This window comes from Mycteria americana, chromosome 1, assembly GCF_035582795.1.
Source record: "Mycteria americana isolate JAX WOST 10 ecotype Jacksonville Zoo and Gardens chromosome 1, USCA_MyAme_1.0, whole genome shotgun sequence".
NCBI lineage: Eukaryota > Metazoa > Chordata > Aves > Ciconiiformes > Ciconiidae > Mycteria > Mycteria americana.
Window position 1 is genome coordinate 122715952 of NC_134365.1, and position 19110 is coordinate 122735061.

Sequence of the window (19110 nt, forward strand, 5' to 3'; positions counted from 1 at the left end):
GAGGGCCGTTGCCACTAGGCTCTTGAATTGTTAAGGAAACAAGCCCTGTCAGAAAGGGATGGCCACTGAAATCATGTTGGTTAAAAAAAACCACAAAACCTTCTTTGTGGGAAAAAAATAAACAATGAAAGTGCTGTTCATTACCAAACTGCTAACGCTTTTTTGAAATACCCTCTTTCTAATGAAACCATACATTTAAAAAGGGTGCAACTGAAGAGCTGAGAGCCCCACCAAACTCCCACTGACACATTCATTATCCCTTTACTCCAACATAAGCAGTTCTCCAGTACCAAAACCACTTTGAGATGTGAAAGGCAAGTAGATCTGGTCAGGGATTTCACACCACATCTCAAGCGAAGTCTAAGGTAAATTATCAGCATAGATGTGCCCTCAGAAACACGCTACACCAGGTACCTGCCCTCAGTTTGTAAAAACATGTGCTCAGAAATGTGGTGATATATTTTCCTATTCTGGACATTCTAGTAATACTTTTACTATATTACGGTATTAATCAGCTACAGATTCCCTATTTTTTTTAACAAGTAGCCAAGACATAAAACATAACCTGTAATAGTGCCATCAGAGTTTCAGTAGGAACAGGTTCATAAAGATGTGACTGTTTTAAAAAAATTAGTAAATAAATACAATTTCTTTAAACTTTAAAAATAATCTGCTACTTGTGTAAGGTCAGCAATGTTTTATTTTTTATTATCCTAGAGATAATATGGTGACCAAGGGAGTAAAAGCAAACTATCTGCCAAAATTGACCTCCTTAATTTTGTTAATAAATAGTTCTGTAAAAGTGTGGCTTGTACTCCCTAACAAAGCAAGTGGAATAGAAAAATCATTACGTGGCAAACAGAAAGTGACTAAATCAGGACTGAAGGATTTCTCTTTGAAGCTTCTGAAAGTATACTACTAACAATAGAGAGAAAGGGTTTTAGAAATGAGAAATTCAAATCTATTCAAATGTTCTTTGACATTCAAATGGTGAAGTTGTCAGTTTTTGAGGTAAGAGACTTTAGCAGAAGCAATTTAAAGAAAAAAAACAATACCCAGATAATGACTCTGAGCATTGCTTCTGCCTAAGCATTCCCAGTAAGAATTTGTATTTTGCTGCTCCAAAGAATCAAGGTATTTATTTACAAATACCAGCTATGGTCTGATCCTTCTCCTATTTCACATCTTCCCCCTACAGCAGTGGAAAAATATGAACCCGGTGACATTGATAATTGATCTTCCTGGTAGTGCAACACATAGCCGCCTCACATGGATATGTGAGGATCCAAAAACGCACTTGGCACGATGTGACCAGCCCGTCAGTATAAACCACTGCTTGTACCAGCTGTGGAAAGTTGGCACATGGCTGTTGTGTAGCCAGAAGTGAGCCTCATGCCCACGTCGAGGGAAGACATGAAGGACAGAAGGAGAGTGCTGGTGGGAAAACTCTCAGCATTGTGCTGGGGCTGCTTGGTCTGGAGAAGAGAAGGATCGGGGGGATCTCATCAACATATATAAATACCTGACGGGAAGGTACAAAGAGGACAGAGCCAGGCTCTTTTCGGTGTGGCCAGTGACAGGACCAGAGGCAATGGCCACAAGTTGAAACACGGGAGCTTCCCTCTGAACATCAGGAAACACTTCACTGCGAGGATGGCTGAGCACTGGCACAGGGTGCCCACAGAGGTGGTGGAGTCTCCATCCTTGGAGGTACTCAAAAAAGTTGTCTGGGTATGGCCCTGGACAACTGGCTCTAGCTGATCTTGCTTTAAGCAGAGGGGCTGGACTAGCCAGTGCCCAGAGGTCCCTTCCAAGCTCAACTGTTCCCTGATCTGGTGACTCAGTAGGCTTTCGTCAGCAATTTGAAGGAGGCGGGAGAGCCTGCTGCTAGCACACAGGAGGTCAGTGCTCGTCCTGCTGAGCATGTGCTGAGCAGTAGCTCTGCACCAGCTGTGCTGCGTGGGCATAAGGCCTCTGTAGCACAGACACAGTGAGCTCCAGAGCTGCCGGTGTGATGGAAAACAGTGCACATCTGGTGCCCCAGTTGTTAAGCCAGCTCTGCTGTCATATGCTGAAACATAACTGTAGAGAGCTGAGGTAAGCAAGGCAAAGATTCACGGAGCATACCTCTTTTATAAATAAAGACAAAAGAACTAGAGAACAACTTAAAAAGTGCTGTAAGGGAATATTTGCCAATCAGTGAGTGTGCTCAGGAGGGAGTATCCATAACCTCTGAGCCACCCAGCTGGGCACTGCACCCCTCTTCACACAGAAAGCTGTGGGTCTAATCAAAATCTCATTCCTAGCCTCTATCAAAGCTATATTAGTGTCTTAAATCCAGAGAACACAACCTAAAAGTCTCTGACCCAGCCCTGTGCACTGCTGCAATCAGATCTTTACTGCATAATAAAAGTGATGGTGGATTTCTATCTCCAAAGCTGGGCTGGACACAGATCATACTCTATCATACATGAGTTAAACCCCAGTTTAATTTGAGGGCAGTCTCTCCCTGACTTCAGTGGACTGAAGCACATAACTGCACACAGAAAAGGGATTAGGAATGGAAGATGCTGGTGTTATAAAATGCTGTGGTGTGGTACAGGTTGGCAATTTTGGGGTGGTGCCTCTTCACTTATTAGAAAAGGCAGGGTTGGAAAACAATGGAGAGTCCACTGTTTACTCAGACAATCTTGATCTGCCAACGTGATAAAAATGATATGATACTTTTTGCTCTTAGTGAGCAGGCTACCTAGCATGTACGTGAACTAAAGGAGTGAGGCAAAAGTGGTACCAGAAAGAAAACAAAAGTCATATCTTGACTCTTCTAATTCAAATGTCCTGAGTCTCCATAGATGAAAAATGGTGGTAATAATCTAGTGCTCAAGAAGTAACTAGCCATAGCTTAACACCGTCAGAGTTAGAAAAGCAGCAAGGTCAGGACTAGAACAGCTATAATTTCTAAAGACTGGGGTGGAAATGAAGATTAAATGAAGATTTTTCAAATAATCTGCATTTTAGGTGGTGCACAACTGAGCTTTCAGCATTTACGTTCACCAAACTCACCAAGTAAACAAATTCTGAAAAAATAAGGGGATAGAAATAATCCAAGAGATTTTAGAAACTGCATGCTGCTAGTGAACTACGCTTTGGTAATATTCCTAACTCATAAGTATTCCTTTGATCTAGTGATTTTCTTTTCCATTTACATAGATATGGAACACATTCATGAGAGAAATTAAGAAGAATGGATTGCAGCAGTGTATTAATTTATGATAGTATTTTAATCACTATAAGAAAAACTCAACATGAATATATCTGGGAAAAGTAATTTACCATAATAACTAAAACTGGAAATACAACTTTTTCAGAAAAGCAATGCGAAATGTATTTCTTGCCTGATGGAGAGGTAAGGAGGGAAGACGTATTTTGAAATACAATATGATCACCAAGAAAAAAAATATATTAGACACTAAAAGCCATTAAACTAATTTACTCAATGAATTCTAGAAATTAATATCTAGCACACATTTGGTTTAATGAAAGCCAGGTATGAATTATTTCAAATTACACCTACATTTCAGATGCATATGCAATTTTTACCACACGGAATCACTAAATGCAATTGTATAAGAAATGTTCTCTGCTGACCTAAATAGGTTTCTCTCAACCTTCAGATTGAAGAAAAAACCCCATGAGGATGCAACTGCAGGAGCACAGTATTAATTTTCTTATAGCTTTCTGCTCTCCAGATAACACATTCTCTTATATGCTTACTTGTTCCTGGCCGGGCATCAGAAACATCCACCAGTGGTCCTGTAGCTTGTGACACAGACTGGTAATGTACCGTGTGGGTGACAGTCAGTGACTTCTGCTTAGACGTCTCTCCAAAGTCAGCATCGGTGAGCAGAACTGTTGATCTGTCATCTGTAAATAAAAAAACCCCATCAGATATTGAATAATGAACTTTGGGTTTGCCTTCATAACAGCTTTACAGCCAGTCCCCAGACTCATTTTCAGCTGGGTGCCACCACTGACAGTGGCAGCTCCCTCTTCTCTGCAGGGCTGAAGATAGCTCTGAAGTGTGTTCCACAGCTTGGGAGCCTCTGGGTTTAAACTCAAATTTCATACAAAACTAAAGAATAAGTGTAATTTTCATGCCTGTCTTTATAATTTCACCTTAGAGATGTGCAACTAAGACAGACTATTAAGCATCCTTCCAAAAAGCTAATTTGTGTGTATTTATTTTTGGCCCTAATTTCTTTCTTTCCCATCTTTTGAACACTGCCCTCTTCCCTTTCATTTTCAGAGAGCTCAGCTGAGCTTTTCAACAACATTCAATTTATTTCTTTTTGTTAACATATGTCCTCAGTGAAACCACACATGTCTTCCCAAAAGGAGGTCATTAGGTAATGTTGCTAACTAACCCTCTACCAGTCAGCTTTTTCTCAGAGACAGAATATTGTAGAAGGGATGGCCATGACCCAAGACTGTTCTTAGGGAGCTGCTTATTTTTAAGCATGTGAGTACCACAGTGAAGACAATGGCAATATACTTGCAGGGCAGTGAAGCATCCTTAAGTCCAGTGTTTCGCTGTTCTGGAAGTTAAGGGCTAAGTCCTGCCAGCTCTCTCCGCACCAAATCTCACTACTGTAGGTTTGAAAAAGAAGCTTTGGGGAGCTCTGCGTGATTCGTGTAAGTTTCTCACAACATAGTCAGTCCAGCTGACTATGGGCTTTCCTGCAGCTGCAAAGAAAGGTGCGAGGTGAAGCCTGATCTTGAGAAGGACTGGGAAAAAAAGGTGAGCACTGACCTTTACTGCTGTAGGGTTCTGCTGCCTATTGCCTCCTCGTGGGGTAGGATATATGCATCAAATTTCTACACAGACCTTGATCCCTGCAGAAGGCCAGTGCTATACAGCACTTACTTTTTTTTTTCCAGTTGTGATCTCTGCATTGTATTTATTTTGCTCCGAAGAGGAATCTGGTCCACTTGATCGTGGAAAGTTTAACAGCAATAAATCTTCCACTGACTCTGTGCTTGCAGAACAATTATTCAGACTTTCTTTTGCATTCTTTACTGTCTTTTTATCCATTCCTAATGGTAATAAAAGCCACAAGAAGTTCCTGCTATGCTATGCTACATAGCTTTGCAATGTATTTCTAAGAGGATTGGCAGCAGTGCAGCTTCCATGCATTTACTAGTCAGCAGAGGTTGATCCGCTTCTTCTAAGCATTCCTGGTTTTTGTTGTTTTTTTTTTTTTTTTCCTAACTTGACAAGACATCATTACGGCGAACAGTTCTGCACAATAACATAACTAGCATTTTTTACCCAAAGAAGGCCATAAATAGAATGAGCATTATGAAATCAAATTACTCTGTCTCTGGCAAAAGATGAGCTCTTATTCAGGTTGGGAATAAAGCCTCTTGGCAGTAAACGATGTCAAAAACTGCCAAAGTGCCTGCTTGTTCTGAGTGCTTTGTGGAGAGCTGGCTATTACCAAGGCACTGATCGCATTGCTACAGTTAAGGCACTAATGGTGTATCTGCTAAAACCCCCTATTGCTCAGCAAATGTAACTCCAAACTAAAAACTGTCTTTAGGATGAAACCTGGCACAAAAGACTGCATCACAGAGGCAAACTTTGGGAAGCTCCAATCAGGATTAAAAAAAGTCTGTATTTCAAATGAAGCATAGGTCTCCTTTTCAAATCTGCAGTGCAAACTGTGAAACGTCCCCTGAGGCCATCCCCCCATGCCAGACTGACAGCAAGTGTGACAGGGTGCGGGGCTAAAGCAGCTTGTCCCTCCCCAGTGCACTCATGGACAGGAGATGCAGAGAAGCTGCTCCCAGCTTGTGGAGCTTTCCTCTCCGCCCACACTATCCCTGGGATGCTGTTACATTCTCAGCCATCGCAGGCTGCTTCTGCACAGATTTTGATCCAAAAAAGTTAGAAGTCTAACAAGATCAGTACTTCTGGAGTGTCTTGCCACAGTGTGTACCCGTACAGTCACGAGATCAGGTTGTATTTTTATTCCGTTGAGATTTCTGACATCTTCTGTTTAAACTATTTGGAAAAAAACCCAACACCAAACAATTCTGTTTTTCATGACAGTTCACCTATGTGCCAGCCACATGAGAAATCTTATTTTCTGTTGTGTGAAACAGTTTAGATTTGGATTTTGCATAGATAGACAAAATCTGAAAACTGATCAAAATGTTGAAATATCATTTGCTATGAACAGGTGGATACAATATGCAACGTGTAAGTTTTAGAAGTTGGCTGTTGCAAATCTTTAAATACTGATATCGTAGTTTCAGAATTTCATTTTCCTTATAAGTAATGCCAGTGATCCAACTGTCTAGTCAAAGCCAAAAGAGAAATCAAAATGAAAATCATAAAACCGCCAGTCTTCATTTACATTTTCTTCAAGCGGCTCTTTCCACCAGCTTCATTTTCCTAATGTCCTGCATTATTTTAAATACTGTACTGAGCTTACTTAAAGTGGAAAATGATTCAAAGGGGAGAAAAAAAAGTCAGTTCAATTTTCAAATGTGGCAAATTACTTTGTAGCTCTTCTTTCTTGATGTGTGCAGTGGGGAAAAGGCGTGGGGTAAAGGAAGTCCACCTGAAGTGCCTTTAACATTAACCAGAGTAAACAAGCCCAAAAAGAGTTTACCAATGGTCTCCATCGTGTCTCTCTCCTCAATCAGAAGCTGTGCTCTGGGAATGTCGATATGCATCCTCAGTGTTTGCTGCTGCTTATTAAGTGTATCTGATGTCCTGGTGTTCTTGCTAAAAACAAAACAGAAGCGAACACATTAACATTCAGCCTAAATGAAAAGATATTTGCAAACTTCCTCATTTTAAATCTGTCTAGCTCAAACAAAAAATAATATAACCATAATCAGCAAAATACTCATACACCTTATTTTCCTCTCTTCAGAACAAGTGCACAGTATTCATTTATTGCACATGACAAGCAGTCAGATGAATGCACAGTGCTGAGAGATTTGGTCTATTCTTTATCAGTAGCGATCTCCTGAAAATTTCATATTGTTTTCTCCAAGTGTTGTCATATAATTAAATTAGTAAAAACACTTTGCCAGATGGACCTTGTCTTTCATTCCTCATGAATATGAGTAAAGAAACACAGAGCTGATCAATCAGGTTGGTAGGAAAATGGTGTCTTGAGTAATTTCTAATTTTTTTTTTAACTTTTCATTATTTTTCCTTAGATGAATTCCAAATATCACTAGAATTGATAAATGAAAAAGCAAATTAATAACTAGAGATTCCATTAATAAATTGCAAAAAATAAATGAAGGTTTTAGTCCCATTGATGTTCGAAGACTAAAATTGCAAATCTTGTTTGCATTCATGGATTATTTCTAATTGATTGATGCAATATTCTAAAAAAGAACATAAAACAATTATTCTATCATCATGCAAATTGAAACAATTTCATTTTGAAGTTTGTGTACCAGAAAATGACTTCTTAAATGAGCTGTCTACTGAAAGCAGATGAAAATGGATAGTAAAACTGAGTGCTACAATCATTCCTAGTACAGAGCTTGCACCAAGGAACCTTCAGACTGCACTAAAAACCCAGGAACTTTTTGCCCTTTTACATGTAATTACTCTGTGGAGGAGAGGAAATATTTGCAAATACTTCTTTACGCAGGGGGGCTGAGGGAAGATAAGACAAATCAGCCAGTAGTGCAATCCAAGTACTCACACTTCAAAGAGCTTTAAAATCCAAGTGGAGGCTCATTTTCTAGTGTAAAATAGCTGTTTAACTATTAGCTATTAGCTGTTCACTCGGTTTAATTCTCCTTTGGCAATGAATTATTGTTGTTAATGGAATCAGCAGAGGACTATTAAGCTCCTTGATGATAAGCTCACTTCTTCCCTGAGTGCAGGCCTCTACATAGGCGATTAATGCATGTGTGATGAGCCCACATCTCTAGACAACTTGCCTTAACTTCCTGCTGTGTCTCCACGTGAGCAAGACCTAACTATTGCAGGTTTGGAGGTTCTCCTAGAGTCCTTTTTAGGAGGAATTTCCTTGTCACGTGGTCAGTAATTCTGGTCCAAATCCAAGAATGAGATCCACAAGGCACAGAGGTATGCCTGTCTGGCTGATTCTCACCTTCTGGCTTTCCCTGTTCTTGTGGTCCCCAGCATTAACACTATCTACACGTCTCAAACTTTAACGTCTCTGCCTTTACCTGGGTGGTTAGGTGGTACCGTTGCCATCATGTACAGATAAATAGCTGAAATGCATTCAAACAGCCTACAACTGGTGCCTCATTTAATCATTATGGAAGCAAAATGTCAGGAGAGCTACCCAAGGGCTGCCAGACTTTTCTCCATATATAATCAGTGGAGAATAGTAGTCACAGTGTTTTATTAAGCACATAAATTTTCAAAGACATTTAGAATCCTAAAATGCAGATAAATTCCACACTGACGTTCTCAAAGTCTCTGCAAAGTCTCTGCATGGATTAGATGCCACTCTCCTATCGGTTTCCACTCAAGTTGCTGGGAATCGGAGACAAATATATTATCTGCAGGCCAAATATGCTAGAATACATGCCCTTGAAAAGTCGGACTACTTTGGACTTGTCCAAAATCATAGAGCAAACCTGTGATCAAGTAGAAAACTGAATTTCTGAGGTCCAATTTCAATTAATAATCAATAACCCAATAGTTATAGGATACATGCAATCAGATACATATAGAATCTGTGCAATACATAATTGAGTTTAATAAATGCATCATCGCACCCCTCCTCCGCTCACCAGGAATGCGGGAGACAAAGGGATCAAATCAGACATCTTCCTCAGAGAATGCAGACCCCAGAATCCCAGTAAGAGCTAGAAGCTCTTCTGGAATACAAATGCTCTATATTCCTACTATTGCAAAGTACTCAACCGCACAAAAGTATTGTTTGGACCACAGGGAGCAGGAGGACAGTTCCCCAGGTTTGCAGTTATATTGCTCACCTGCCAAGAAAGAATTGTGAATCCCATTCTTGGCTCCAGGTATAGCTTTATGCAAAATATGTGGAAGGTCCTTCAAGCCAGAACTGAAACCCAGGCCTCTTTATATTCATTAAAATTCCCTACTATGCTCGAGAGCCTTGTTTTGTTATGCCTTGTTTTGTGTGATCTCTCTCCGCATCCTTACTGGTCTAATGCTCCTTTATGCAGCAGCATGGTGACATGGAGCTTCCAAACACAGAACAGGCAATTGGCAGTAGCAAGAGGGTTGCTGCTGATTAGCATGCTACCTCTTTCTGGCTCAAGGAATTTTGAATTATTTTCTGCAGACCACAATAGCTCAACTTTCAGGTTATAAAAACCTAAAGTGCCAACAGCAATTAAGTGCCTCTAGGACTTGGCAGTGAGGCAAAGATTTTTAGGATTGCAATTTTGAAGTTTGGTGCCAAAGTATTTTCTAACCTAGGAAAATTCAGGCATCAAAGTATTATAACAGTCTGGTGGATGAGGAGTCCAATGATTAATTCTTTAAAGGGAGGAAACATATCTACCTATATTTTCCTTAACCTACAGCTATAAAATTCCCAAACTTAAACATGTGCTATGGTTATTCTTTACCTGTCAGACCTTGTAAGGATCTGTGTATAATACAATTAATTCCCTCTGGTTCAAGGAATCTCTGAGCTCCAAATTCTTAGAGACTGGGAGCCTGGCTGGGGAACGAGTCAGTATGCATTTGCTATAGTCTTTTACTCTACCAAGGTGTCTGCTTTTGGCCACTATGAAAGACAGATACTTGGGTACGTGGGCTTTTGGGTCTGACTGAATACAGCTTTTATATACAGTCTGTGGATAAATGGGCCTTTTTCCAGAGGACGTACAACGTATAAGGTATTTTGAAAGTGTGCATAGTTAAAAGAATACCCCCTTTTAAATAATCTTTCTGGATCTTTAATAAAAGAATACTTACTTGAGTGACTGAAAATATCTGTATGCACAGAGGGTTAAACCTACCAAGCTAGTTACGCAAAGGGATTAAATATGGTGCTCTGTAAATCCGAAGTCATTCTGGGTCCTTGGCAGAGAGTCAGGCCACCTCATGCTTTCCTGATGTCTAAGCTGGTTGTTGTAAAAACATATGGAAAACTAAATCTTGTAAGTAATCAGCCTGACAGAGGAATATTTGGGGAGAGAAGATTCCTCACCTTGTGTTCAAAATGAGAAAGCTCAGTCAATTGCTATACTGATTTACAGTGAACTGTTACAAAGAAGTTGGCTGGACTGATGCTTTCACCCAAAAGAAACATTAAAAAGCTGTGATTGTACAGCAGCAAGGATTTTTATCTGTGAATTTAAGGTATTAGCAACAAGTTGTACAGCTCCCATTAAACTGCTAACTTCTGGGGCTTATGCTGCTCCCCAGACATTTAACTTACACAGCCAAAGCCAGCAACTTTCAAAGCAAAGACTAAAGCTCCATTCTTAATCCACTTTACACATGCTCATAAAAATCTCCTCAAAGGGAAAGATACACAAAGCTCTCTCCATCCCTCACACCTTCCTACCAAGCAGGGGATCATCTTTTCTGCTCTCTGTCCAATACTTAAACAGCAAGGCACAGCCCACGGCATATCCTTTTTCTTGGTATTTGTATCATAGCAGATTTTGGTGAAATTTAAAAGATATAAAATATCAGGAGCTTTATAATATGTGACTATTGCTTTGGAGAGGGCTTATTATCCTTTGATTATTAACACGCTAAATCTTCAGGAACATCTAGTGATGGTGGGTAGCTCAGGTTTTGGTTGGAGGTATTTCACAGATTTATCACAAATGACAGAGCATTTAGCCGGTAGAAAGCAGGCTCCCCAAAACAGCATCACTTTGAGAGCTCCAAGTTATGACATGTCTGCAAATGTAGGCCTATATCCCCTACTTCCTCTAAAGTCCTGTTTCAATAGTCATTTGCCTTTGTTCACACTTTCAGAAGAGACATATAAAATATGACTATTTAATAAAAACAAGATCATTTGTTAATAAATGAGATGGGAGAAACTGACTTGATCCTATTGCAATGCTGGTGAAAGGAAAAGCAAAAAGAAACAGTGGCAGATGAATTACCTAGAAAAACAGCTCTGAACTAAAGGCTGGGAAGGGATGTGACTGCTGCCTGAGTGCATCAGGCAGGGAGGGCAAAAGAAGCTCTTTAATTTGAAGGTCGACATCGGCAGAGGAAAAATGGGTCAAAACTGGGCACATATGTTGGCAGTTTGACAAAGTTTTGTAAGCGTCAGAGGAGTGAGACTCTGAAATGGCCTTGCAGAGGCTGTGATAAGACTTGTGAAGCTAACCAGAGTCAAAGCAGAGGTTTACCAGTTTTGTCGAGGTATTATGTGTGGTTGTCACTGGGACTGAATATCTTCATCCAGGAGTTTCAGCCACTCCATGCTCGGTTTCTTTAGGGAACAGACTTGCTGCATATGCTAATCTGTGCTGTTTTCTGTGACACCGAAAAAATATCAGAGCATATCTTCCTGAAGTTGCTTAAACCTGCAATCTGCTGCTAGCGGGGGTTTCTAACTGGCAGATAGGAAGGGTATGACCTGACCTGCATGACCAGTCTTGTTAACATCAGTGGGACTATTCAGATGTATTTGCAGACTGATGGGGTAGAGCTGAGTTTACAATAAAACCATCTGTCTCCATGTCTTTGGCAAGTATATTCTTACAGTAGCAGGAGAAGTTTATCATGGGTGAGGAAGTTTAGAGTATGGTTCATTTGGTAAAATATCTATGACATTCTCAAATTTGTTGCTTAAAAATAAAAAGACCTTCTAGCAAACCAAAACTCATTTGAACTTAAAAATAATCCCTTGGTGATCCCATTTTCATATATATGCAGCAGTTTTAAAGTTCAATATTTTCCCCAGACAAAACAATAAACATTGAAGATATGAAATTTCCATCTTTGAAAGAACTGTGGTGCCAGAATAGTAATTCTGTTGCAATTCAACAACTGAATTAGATTTCTGGATGCTGAGCTGATGGAACAGAACTGAAAAATAATAAACGGATTTACCTGCTCTTCTATACCTTCGGGTATAAGTGTCTAGCAATAGTGAATTACATAAATATAACTGTAAAGTTTAGAGATATTCGCATCCAGGCACTTACTGCCTTCAATCAGATGATCTCTGAAGAGCAATTACTTTGGTACATATTATGAAAATGTTTTTCTGAATAGGAAAAATGTCCAAATGGACCTACATAGCTTCTCTGATTTAATCTACTAACACAAAAGTTCTTAGCTTTTTACCATTGTATTCCCTCACAGATACTGTCCACAAATTGTCTTTTTTCTCCCATTTCTAACCAACAATGTGTCCTAGTTCTTAACAAACAGTCAAATGGTGTGTTTTGAAAAAGGATTTAGGAATAGAAGGTTTACTTCTCTGTTTGTCCCTATAATAATTTTTAAATATGATGCCATAGTGGACAGACATTTTTCAATTTAAAAACATTAAATTTATTCTTACCTCATAAGCATTTCAGCCAAACTCTTTGCATCTAGAAGAAAACAGAATAAATGTCATCACAAATGCAAATCTATTTGCTAGATGGATTATTAGGAAGTAAGTGATTTGAATCAGCCATGTGTAAGACCACTGTTGTTTCGCAGATCAGTGGCAAGAATAAAATAACCTCTAAAAGTCCCTACTTTTGCTGAAACTGCATTTCTGCCCCAGACATCCCTGTTTAGTTCCTCAGGAGCACCAAAGATGCTTAGAGAAGTACAAGCTACCATTGGCTTAACTAGAAAAAACTACAGAAACTTATTAGAAGTAGGAACAGTTTAACAAATAACAGGGATCTCTTTTCCTTCATGCCATGGTTAGCAAGCGAACAGGTGAGGAAGGAAGAAAAGGCAAGAAGACAGAAATGTTGATCCATCTCGGGGTAGGAGCCAAACCCAAGCTGGGTGAGCAGTTGCCAACTTGCCATTTCCAAACCAAACCTGACTGCATGGAGGTCTGAGCAAGGGAGGTCTCCAAGGAGTCAACTTGTTTGGTTGCTCTCAAATATGAATGCTTTTCCACTAGCAATAAATCAAAACTACTACTGGGTCTTCAGAGGAGAGTCTATACACAAAACAGGAGGTGGCTTATTCCCACATGGATCAGCGCTGCAAAATGAGGTGCTGCTGAAGGAGAAATATTCCTCCTGTTGTTGTCATTGTTGTTATTATTAGCATATAATCCTTTGGGGATATAATTATTCTGGTACTGATCAGATCAAAAGATACAGCTGAAGGTTGCTTCACAGCGTTCTTCAGGTATCTTTCTATAAAACTTTATCAACATAATATAATCATTTCTGTAGTATTTTTCAGCACAAATAGACAGCTATGCTTTGTTCTCCTGCAGTCTGCCGCTAAACAAACTCACTTAAAAATGCTGACTCCAGAGTCCTTAGGTATATCACACAGCAACAAAGCAGCCTTCTGCGCAACCAAGTGAAGCAAATCCGAGAAGAAAACAATTCTAAGTCTTCAAGCAACTCTCCTATTATGTGAAACTTTAAATTTCTTCTTTTATCTGCTGCTTGTAAAGCTACCAGCACCTGCCAAGACATTTACTGAATTTGTCTTTGTTTTCTCCATCTCACCTTTTTTATTCCTTAATCACCTCTTGGGTCTCCTACACCTACAACAATTTCTTTGCTTGTGATCCTATTAAATATCCTTCCTTTAAAATTCAGAGGATGCAGGCAGAAACAAACCACCATCTTAATGCATCACTCTGGCTACATTTTGTATTCATTTTTAAAAAGAATAGACAAAGGGCTCTTTTTATTCATAAAAAACCTCAACAAAACCCCTTCCATCCACTTTCTACATTCTGTTTCTCTGACACTGTGCCAGATTGCCTGTTTTAAGCTTTATTCCTCACCTACTACTTCCCCTATCCCTTTTCAGCACAAAGCGTGGCAGATCCTGGTGGAGAGAAGGACTCTTTGTCTGAGATGTCCCATCTAATCCAAACAGTGCTCCATTTAGGCACAGACTTTCTATTTTTCACTTTGTTTGGGATTGCCTTTTGCTGTTAACACTCTTATAAGTGGTACTACATAGTAGATGACAATGTCTTTATCATCAGTCATAAACCAAACTGCCACTGCTGCTGCTTCCAAATGACGTCAGAGAGAGTTTTGCTACTGACTTCCAAGGATCCAGGAAGGGACCCAGTTCTTTTGAAGAATAAAAAAAAAAATGAAGCTCTGCTTCCAAGTCATGTTTTTTTCAGCAAACTTTATGATGCTTCTTGTTATTCTAGCAGCACTAGGATCATGAAGAGACTATGCACATATTCTCCCTCTGGCACACATAATAAGGGTGATTTAATATGCAAACATTGTTTTCATTCAGCTAGCAGCTTTTGTGAAGCAATTGCTGCCTCTTTAAGTGAAGACTATGGATACTTGTGCAAGTAATTCACAACTCAAGAAAAGGTGAAGGGACAAAGATGAAGGTTGCTTGGCCCAATGTCGTTCAGTTTGCTTTTTAGATTTGTTTACCAGGATTAAATGACAAACAACCTCCCTCACATGTTCTCAGGTGCTGCACAGCATATAGCTGTGTTCCATCCTGCATCTGGAAAAGATGTTATGTTCTCACTATTAAATGTATGTGGCACATATTCAAATGCTCATTAACATATATGCATTCTTGGTCAGATACAAAGGAGATTGTGCATCTTCAATCGAAAGTAACATGAGGCATCATGCAAGATCATGTTACATGTCAAAAGCTGAATGAAGAAGTACTGAGGAAAAAAAGTAACTCTATCAGCAGAGTCTAAATGTGCTAATTATTCAAGCAGATTGTTACAATGGTCAGCAGCGTTCTGTAGTTAATGATGGCTGTACTGGGCACACAGGTTAATGCAGGACTGGACCAAAACAAGTGTCCCAAGAAGATAAGGGATCTTATGTATCTATCAAAGCAAAACCCAGAAGCCTAAAAGCAACTGACTATGATAACAGTGTGTCCAAAACATCAGATACAGGAGAAATGCTAGTTTCACAAAGGAATGAGTACAGATAACAGATTATAATGTGTATTTCCTACATCACACTTTTGATCAGTAAATTGAGAATACTTCATAAAATGAGTCAGTAACCCTACCAGTGTCCTATCTCCCAGCTTTCAGGTGAGGAAAACAGGGATTGGGGAGGCCATGAATGACAGAGTGAAGGGGGCGATCTCCTGCTCCAGCCAAGCATCGCCCCATGCCCTAGCGAAAAAGACAAACTGCTCTTCACTGTGGGTTTGACGCATGACTTCACCGACAGGCACCGACCCAGCGACAGCCCTCACTTCCATTTGCTGGGGCAACCGCCTTTAGAATTCTTAACACATTTGGCTTGCCCCCTGGGAAATCAGGGGCCGTGATACAGTTTTAAATTGCATGCTGCCACTTCTGAACTATCATGCCATGCTGACACTTTCTGCTTGGATTAAGGTGAGTTGGATTTAGAAACAAAGGAAAAACTATTACGGTAGTAGTGGAGCTAGGCTAATAGTAAGGAGAAAGAGTGGTAAGTCATCAGGGTTCTCTGTTATAATACACGTTGACCTTCTGAATAGCTGCATGAACTCCTGCAGTCAATTGACCTTCTTGTGACCTGACCTGTGGAACTACTAAACTGGGCAAAAATCAGGGCTTTGCTGAAAACTGTGCTTTCTTTCTAAACAGAATACTCCAGGAGAAATAAATCATACTGGGCATGACACAGGAGGAAGACAAAGGTTTGCCTGTCACTACATGCTAAAACAAGGAGTAAAAGGATTAAGAATGGAGAGACTGCTGCTCTTATGCTACGTTTTACCCCACAGAAACTGGAACCACAAGCCCATTGTCTATAAGCACAGATACAAATGTTTGCATGCAGAATGTACTGCAAATAAATCTGCAATTCCCACTCCTCTTCGTCAAGCAGGTTCAAAGAAAACACATCTCCTGGAGCCACAAAAGCAAGAATTACATTTGTAACTTGTATAAATTCTTTTAGAAGGTTCCACTGTGAAAACTATTATTTCTGATTTAGACTAGAGGAAAGTCAATGGTGGAATCATGATTTAGGAAAAATGAGTCCTGTGCCTCAAAGAAACCCCGCCAAGTGATGCATATCAAATGACAATGACAGGATTTCAATTTCAAAACTAATTCAGACGAAAGCTGAACACAACAACTACTAGAGCAAAACATTTTTTTTAGTTAGGAGACCAGAAAAACTTGCACACAAGATTTTTTTAGAGAACTTACTAAGGAGTTCTCTGAGACAGCAATACTGATTGTCAGTAAGACTTTTAGAACATGAAGTAACCTCCAAAGAGCAGAAAATGGCTAACACGGGATCAGTCTTCAAAAAGAATGAACAAAAGAAATCCGAATTACTGAAGTCCAATCAATCTGATCTTGGCAATGAGCAAAATGAGGAAAAAAAATGGAATGAAGCTTGATGAAATGAATTAAAGGAGATGGAATAATTGAGGCCAATCAATACAGGCTTGTGGTCAATCAGCCATGTCGAACAAAGTTGATTTTTTAAAATGAGATTAAAATTCAGAGAATTGATGACATTGAAAAAACTTACTGAGATACAATTAAGTAACATTAAAATATTATATTTATATTTCTCTAGAGCAAAGTCTTGGTACCTCAAAATATTTCAAAAACAAAGTATCATGATGCAAAAAATTAACACAGCAGCCATTTTACATGGCTTTCAACATATTCAAAATACAATTTTAAGAAGACAATAATTGTTTAGTATTTCTTTTCATCATGCACCATGGGACATCACACTGTTGGTACTTTTATCAGTGGTCTGGAGTAAATGAAATAATATCTGATAAAAGTTTGAAAATGGCACAATAATTAGGTAGGTAAAATATAATGAAAATGCCAGGTCACTAAGGCATAACAATCTGGATCATCAGGTAGGCTGGCTACAAGTTAGCAATGTATCTGTATTAGTATAAGTTCATATATCAAGAATACAAGCCATAGCTATACAATGGAGAATGTTATCCTGTTGCACTGTAATCAGAGAATTGTCAGATGATCTCAATGGATAAGATGTTAAACGCAAACTCTTAAAATAATGCTGTACCCAAAAAGGTGATCCTGGCAGATATAGACAGAAGACTATAAAAGGAAAGAAGAAAGGCTGTTACCTCTCTATCTGATGCTGATACGTCTGTTGCTGGAATACTATGTTAATTTCTAGCATAGACAGAATAGGAAAGCTACATAAAGATTGCAAAGGGACCAGATAAAAGCCTTGAAATTAATAAATGATGGGAAAACTACAGAGAAAAATTAAAGAAGATTCATCTGTTTCATTTACCAATGAAAACATTAAGAAATTACTTGGTTACCACCATGTAAAAGGAATATCCTCAGAGACTGAAAATATGATACAAAAAAGAACTTCAGTCCCTGTATGGCAGCCAAAAGTATAACAGGAACAGATGGCTGGGATGTCGAGCTGTAGCTTGACAAATTCAGATAAATGAGACACAAATTTTACAGAAATGGTAGTTAAATACTGATGACTTTTATCAAAAGTACTGATGGATTCTTTGTCACTGTGTAAGTTTAAGTGAAGATCAGATATTTTTCTAAATTCCTGTATTCTGAGAGGAAATAATTCAGAGGAGTCTTATGCTATGCAAAAGCCATACTGGCCAGTTATCATCCGCCTTCCTTAAGGGACTGTAACTCAAGAATCTATGAATACTTGTAAATTAACCATGAAAAACTAGATGTGCACAGCCATCATTTCCTGGAGCCAAGGAGCTCAAAATATCTTGCTCGTTACTGGTTGAAATTCCACAGTATTTCTGAGAAGATAAGATAACACCTTCTTCACCCTTAACCCACCACTTTTTTGATAAAAAAAAACTGCACAGAGGTAAATGACTTAAAAGATTTTGAATGAGAAAGTTATTATACAAGCTAAAGCATCCAGATGCCCTGGTTTCCAGTGAATTCCAGAGCTGCATATGAACCATAAGGCTAGTTGTCCTCTTTGATCTGTGAATTTACCCATGCCCGAGAGACCTGTATCTCTGTCTTTTTTTGCAAAAACATCCAATACATTGTTACAAAAGACAAAATGAGACCCAAAAGAGAGACGAGTAGATGCTGAGGTGAGATAGAATACACAGGATTGACCCTGGTTTTAATACATATCATGATCATATTTTGGTTAAAATACAAATAACTAAACAATTTGGTGGCTCTTGGAAATGAATAGACTTATTTTTGCAGATGATAAATAGCTTTACTATTTATTCAATGTGTGCTTGGAAAGGCTTTTTCCCAAGCACCTTTAGGGTAAGGTCTGCTGTCGTGTGCTAGTGCAAAACCTACAGGGCCAAGCGCAGAAGTGGTAGACTGCAAGGGTCAAAAACCTGGCTGTGGCTCAGCCAGGGGTATTTACTAGAAGATTGATAGAGCTAAATGAATTCACAGATCTAAAACTTATTCACATAGCAAACACCTGAATTTGAATAAGGATTAGAGAAAAGTATGGCTCAGCGACAATGAAAAGTCAGTGAACAATGAAGTGTTGTAATAGTTCTGTTAATAACACATCACAGGGAAAAAGATGTGGTAACAAATACGAGAGTATCTGGTTGTGTTTTCTAGTCTACTAACATGTGGCTACTTTCATTTTATAATTTGGGAGTCATGGTTTGCATCTGCTGGAAAACTGAAATCCCTCCATCTTCAGAACATCTGATTTTACCCTTCAAAAAAAATACGATTTTAGGTTATCGAGACCATTCACAAAGGAAACAAACAACAAAAAAAGGGAAACAAACAAACACCAACACGTGAGAATTATTTTCCTTTCCCCTATGCAAAATAGTAACAATGGATACATTTGTTCTCATTTTTTAGAAGTTTACTACCAAATGAAAAAAGGAATTTCTGTAGAAAACATATATATGCTTTGTTGCCTCACGTCTGTTATGTATTGCAGGAAAATGACACCAACTGGGGATTGAACAGTTTGGTCACGTGCAGCCCCACT

General features: G+C 39.1%; 1 protein-coding gene across 2 annotated transcripts in view; it reads right to left on the bottom strand.

Moving 5' to 3' along the window:
- Nucleotides 1–19110, bottom strand: part of DSCAM (DS cell adhesion molecule) — a 401510-nt gene that overhangs the window by 23596 nt on the left and 358804 nt on the right. For both annotated transcript variants that reach the window (XM_075518956.1, XM_075518964.1), the window contains exons 26-28: nucleotides 12540–12570; nucleotides 6678–6793; nucleotides 3775–3924 (exon numbers count right to left, since the gene is read on the bottom strand). In XM_075518956.1, coding sequence (XP_075375071.1) covers nucleotides 3775–3924; nucleotides 6678–6793; nucleotides 12540–12570 — 297 coding nt within the window. The remainder of the gene's footprint in view (nucleotides 1–3774; nucleotides 3925–6677; nucleotides 6794–12539; nucleotides 12571–19110) is intronic.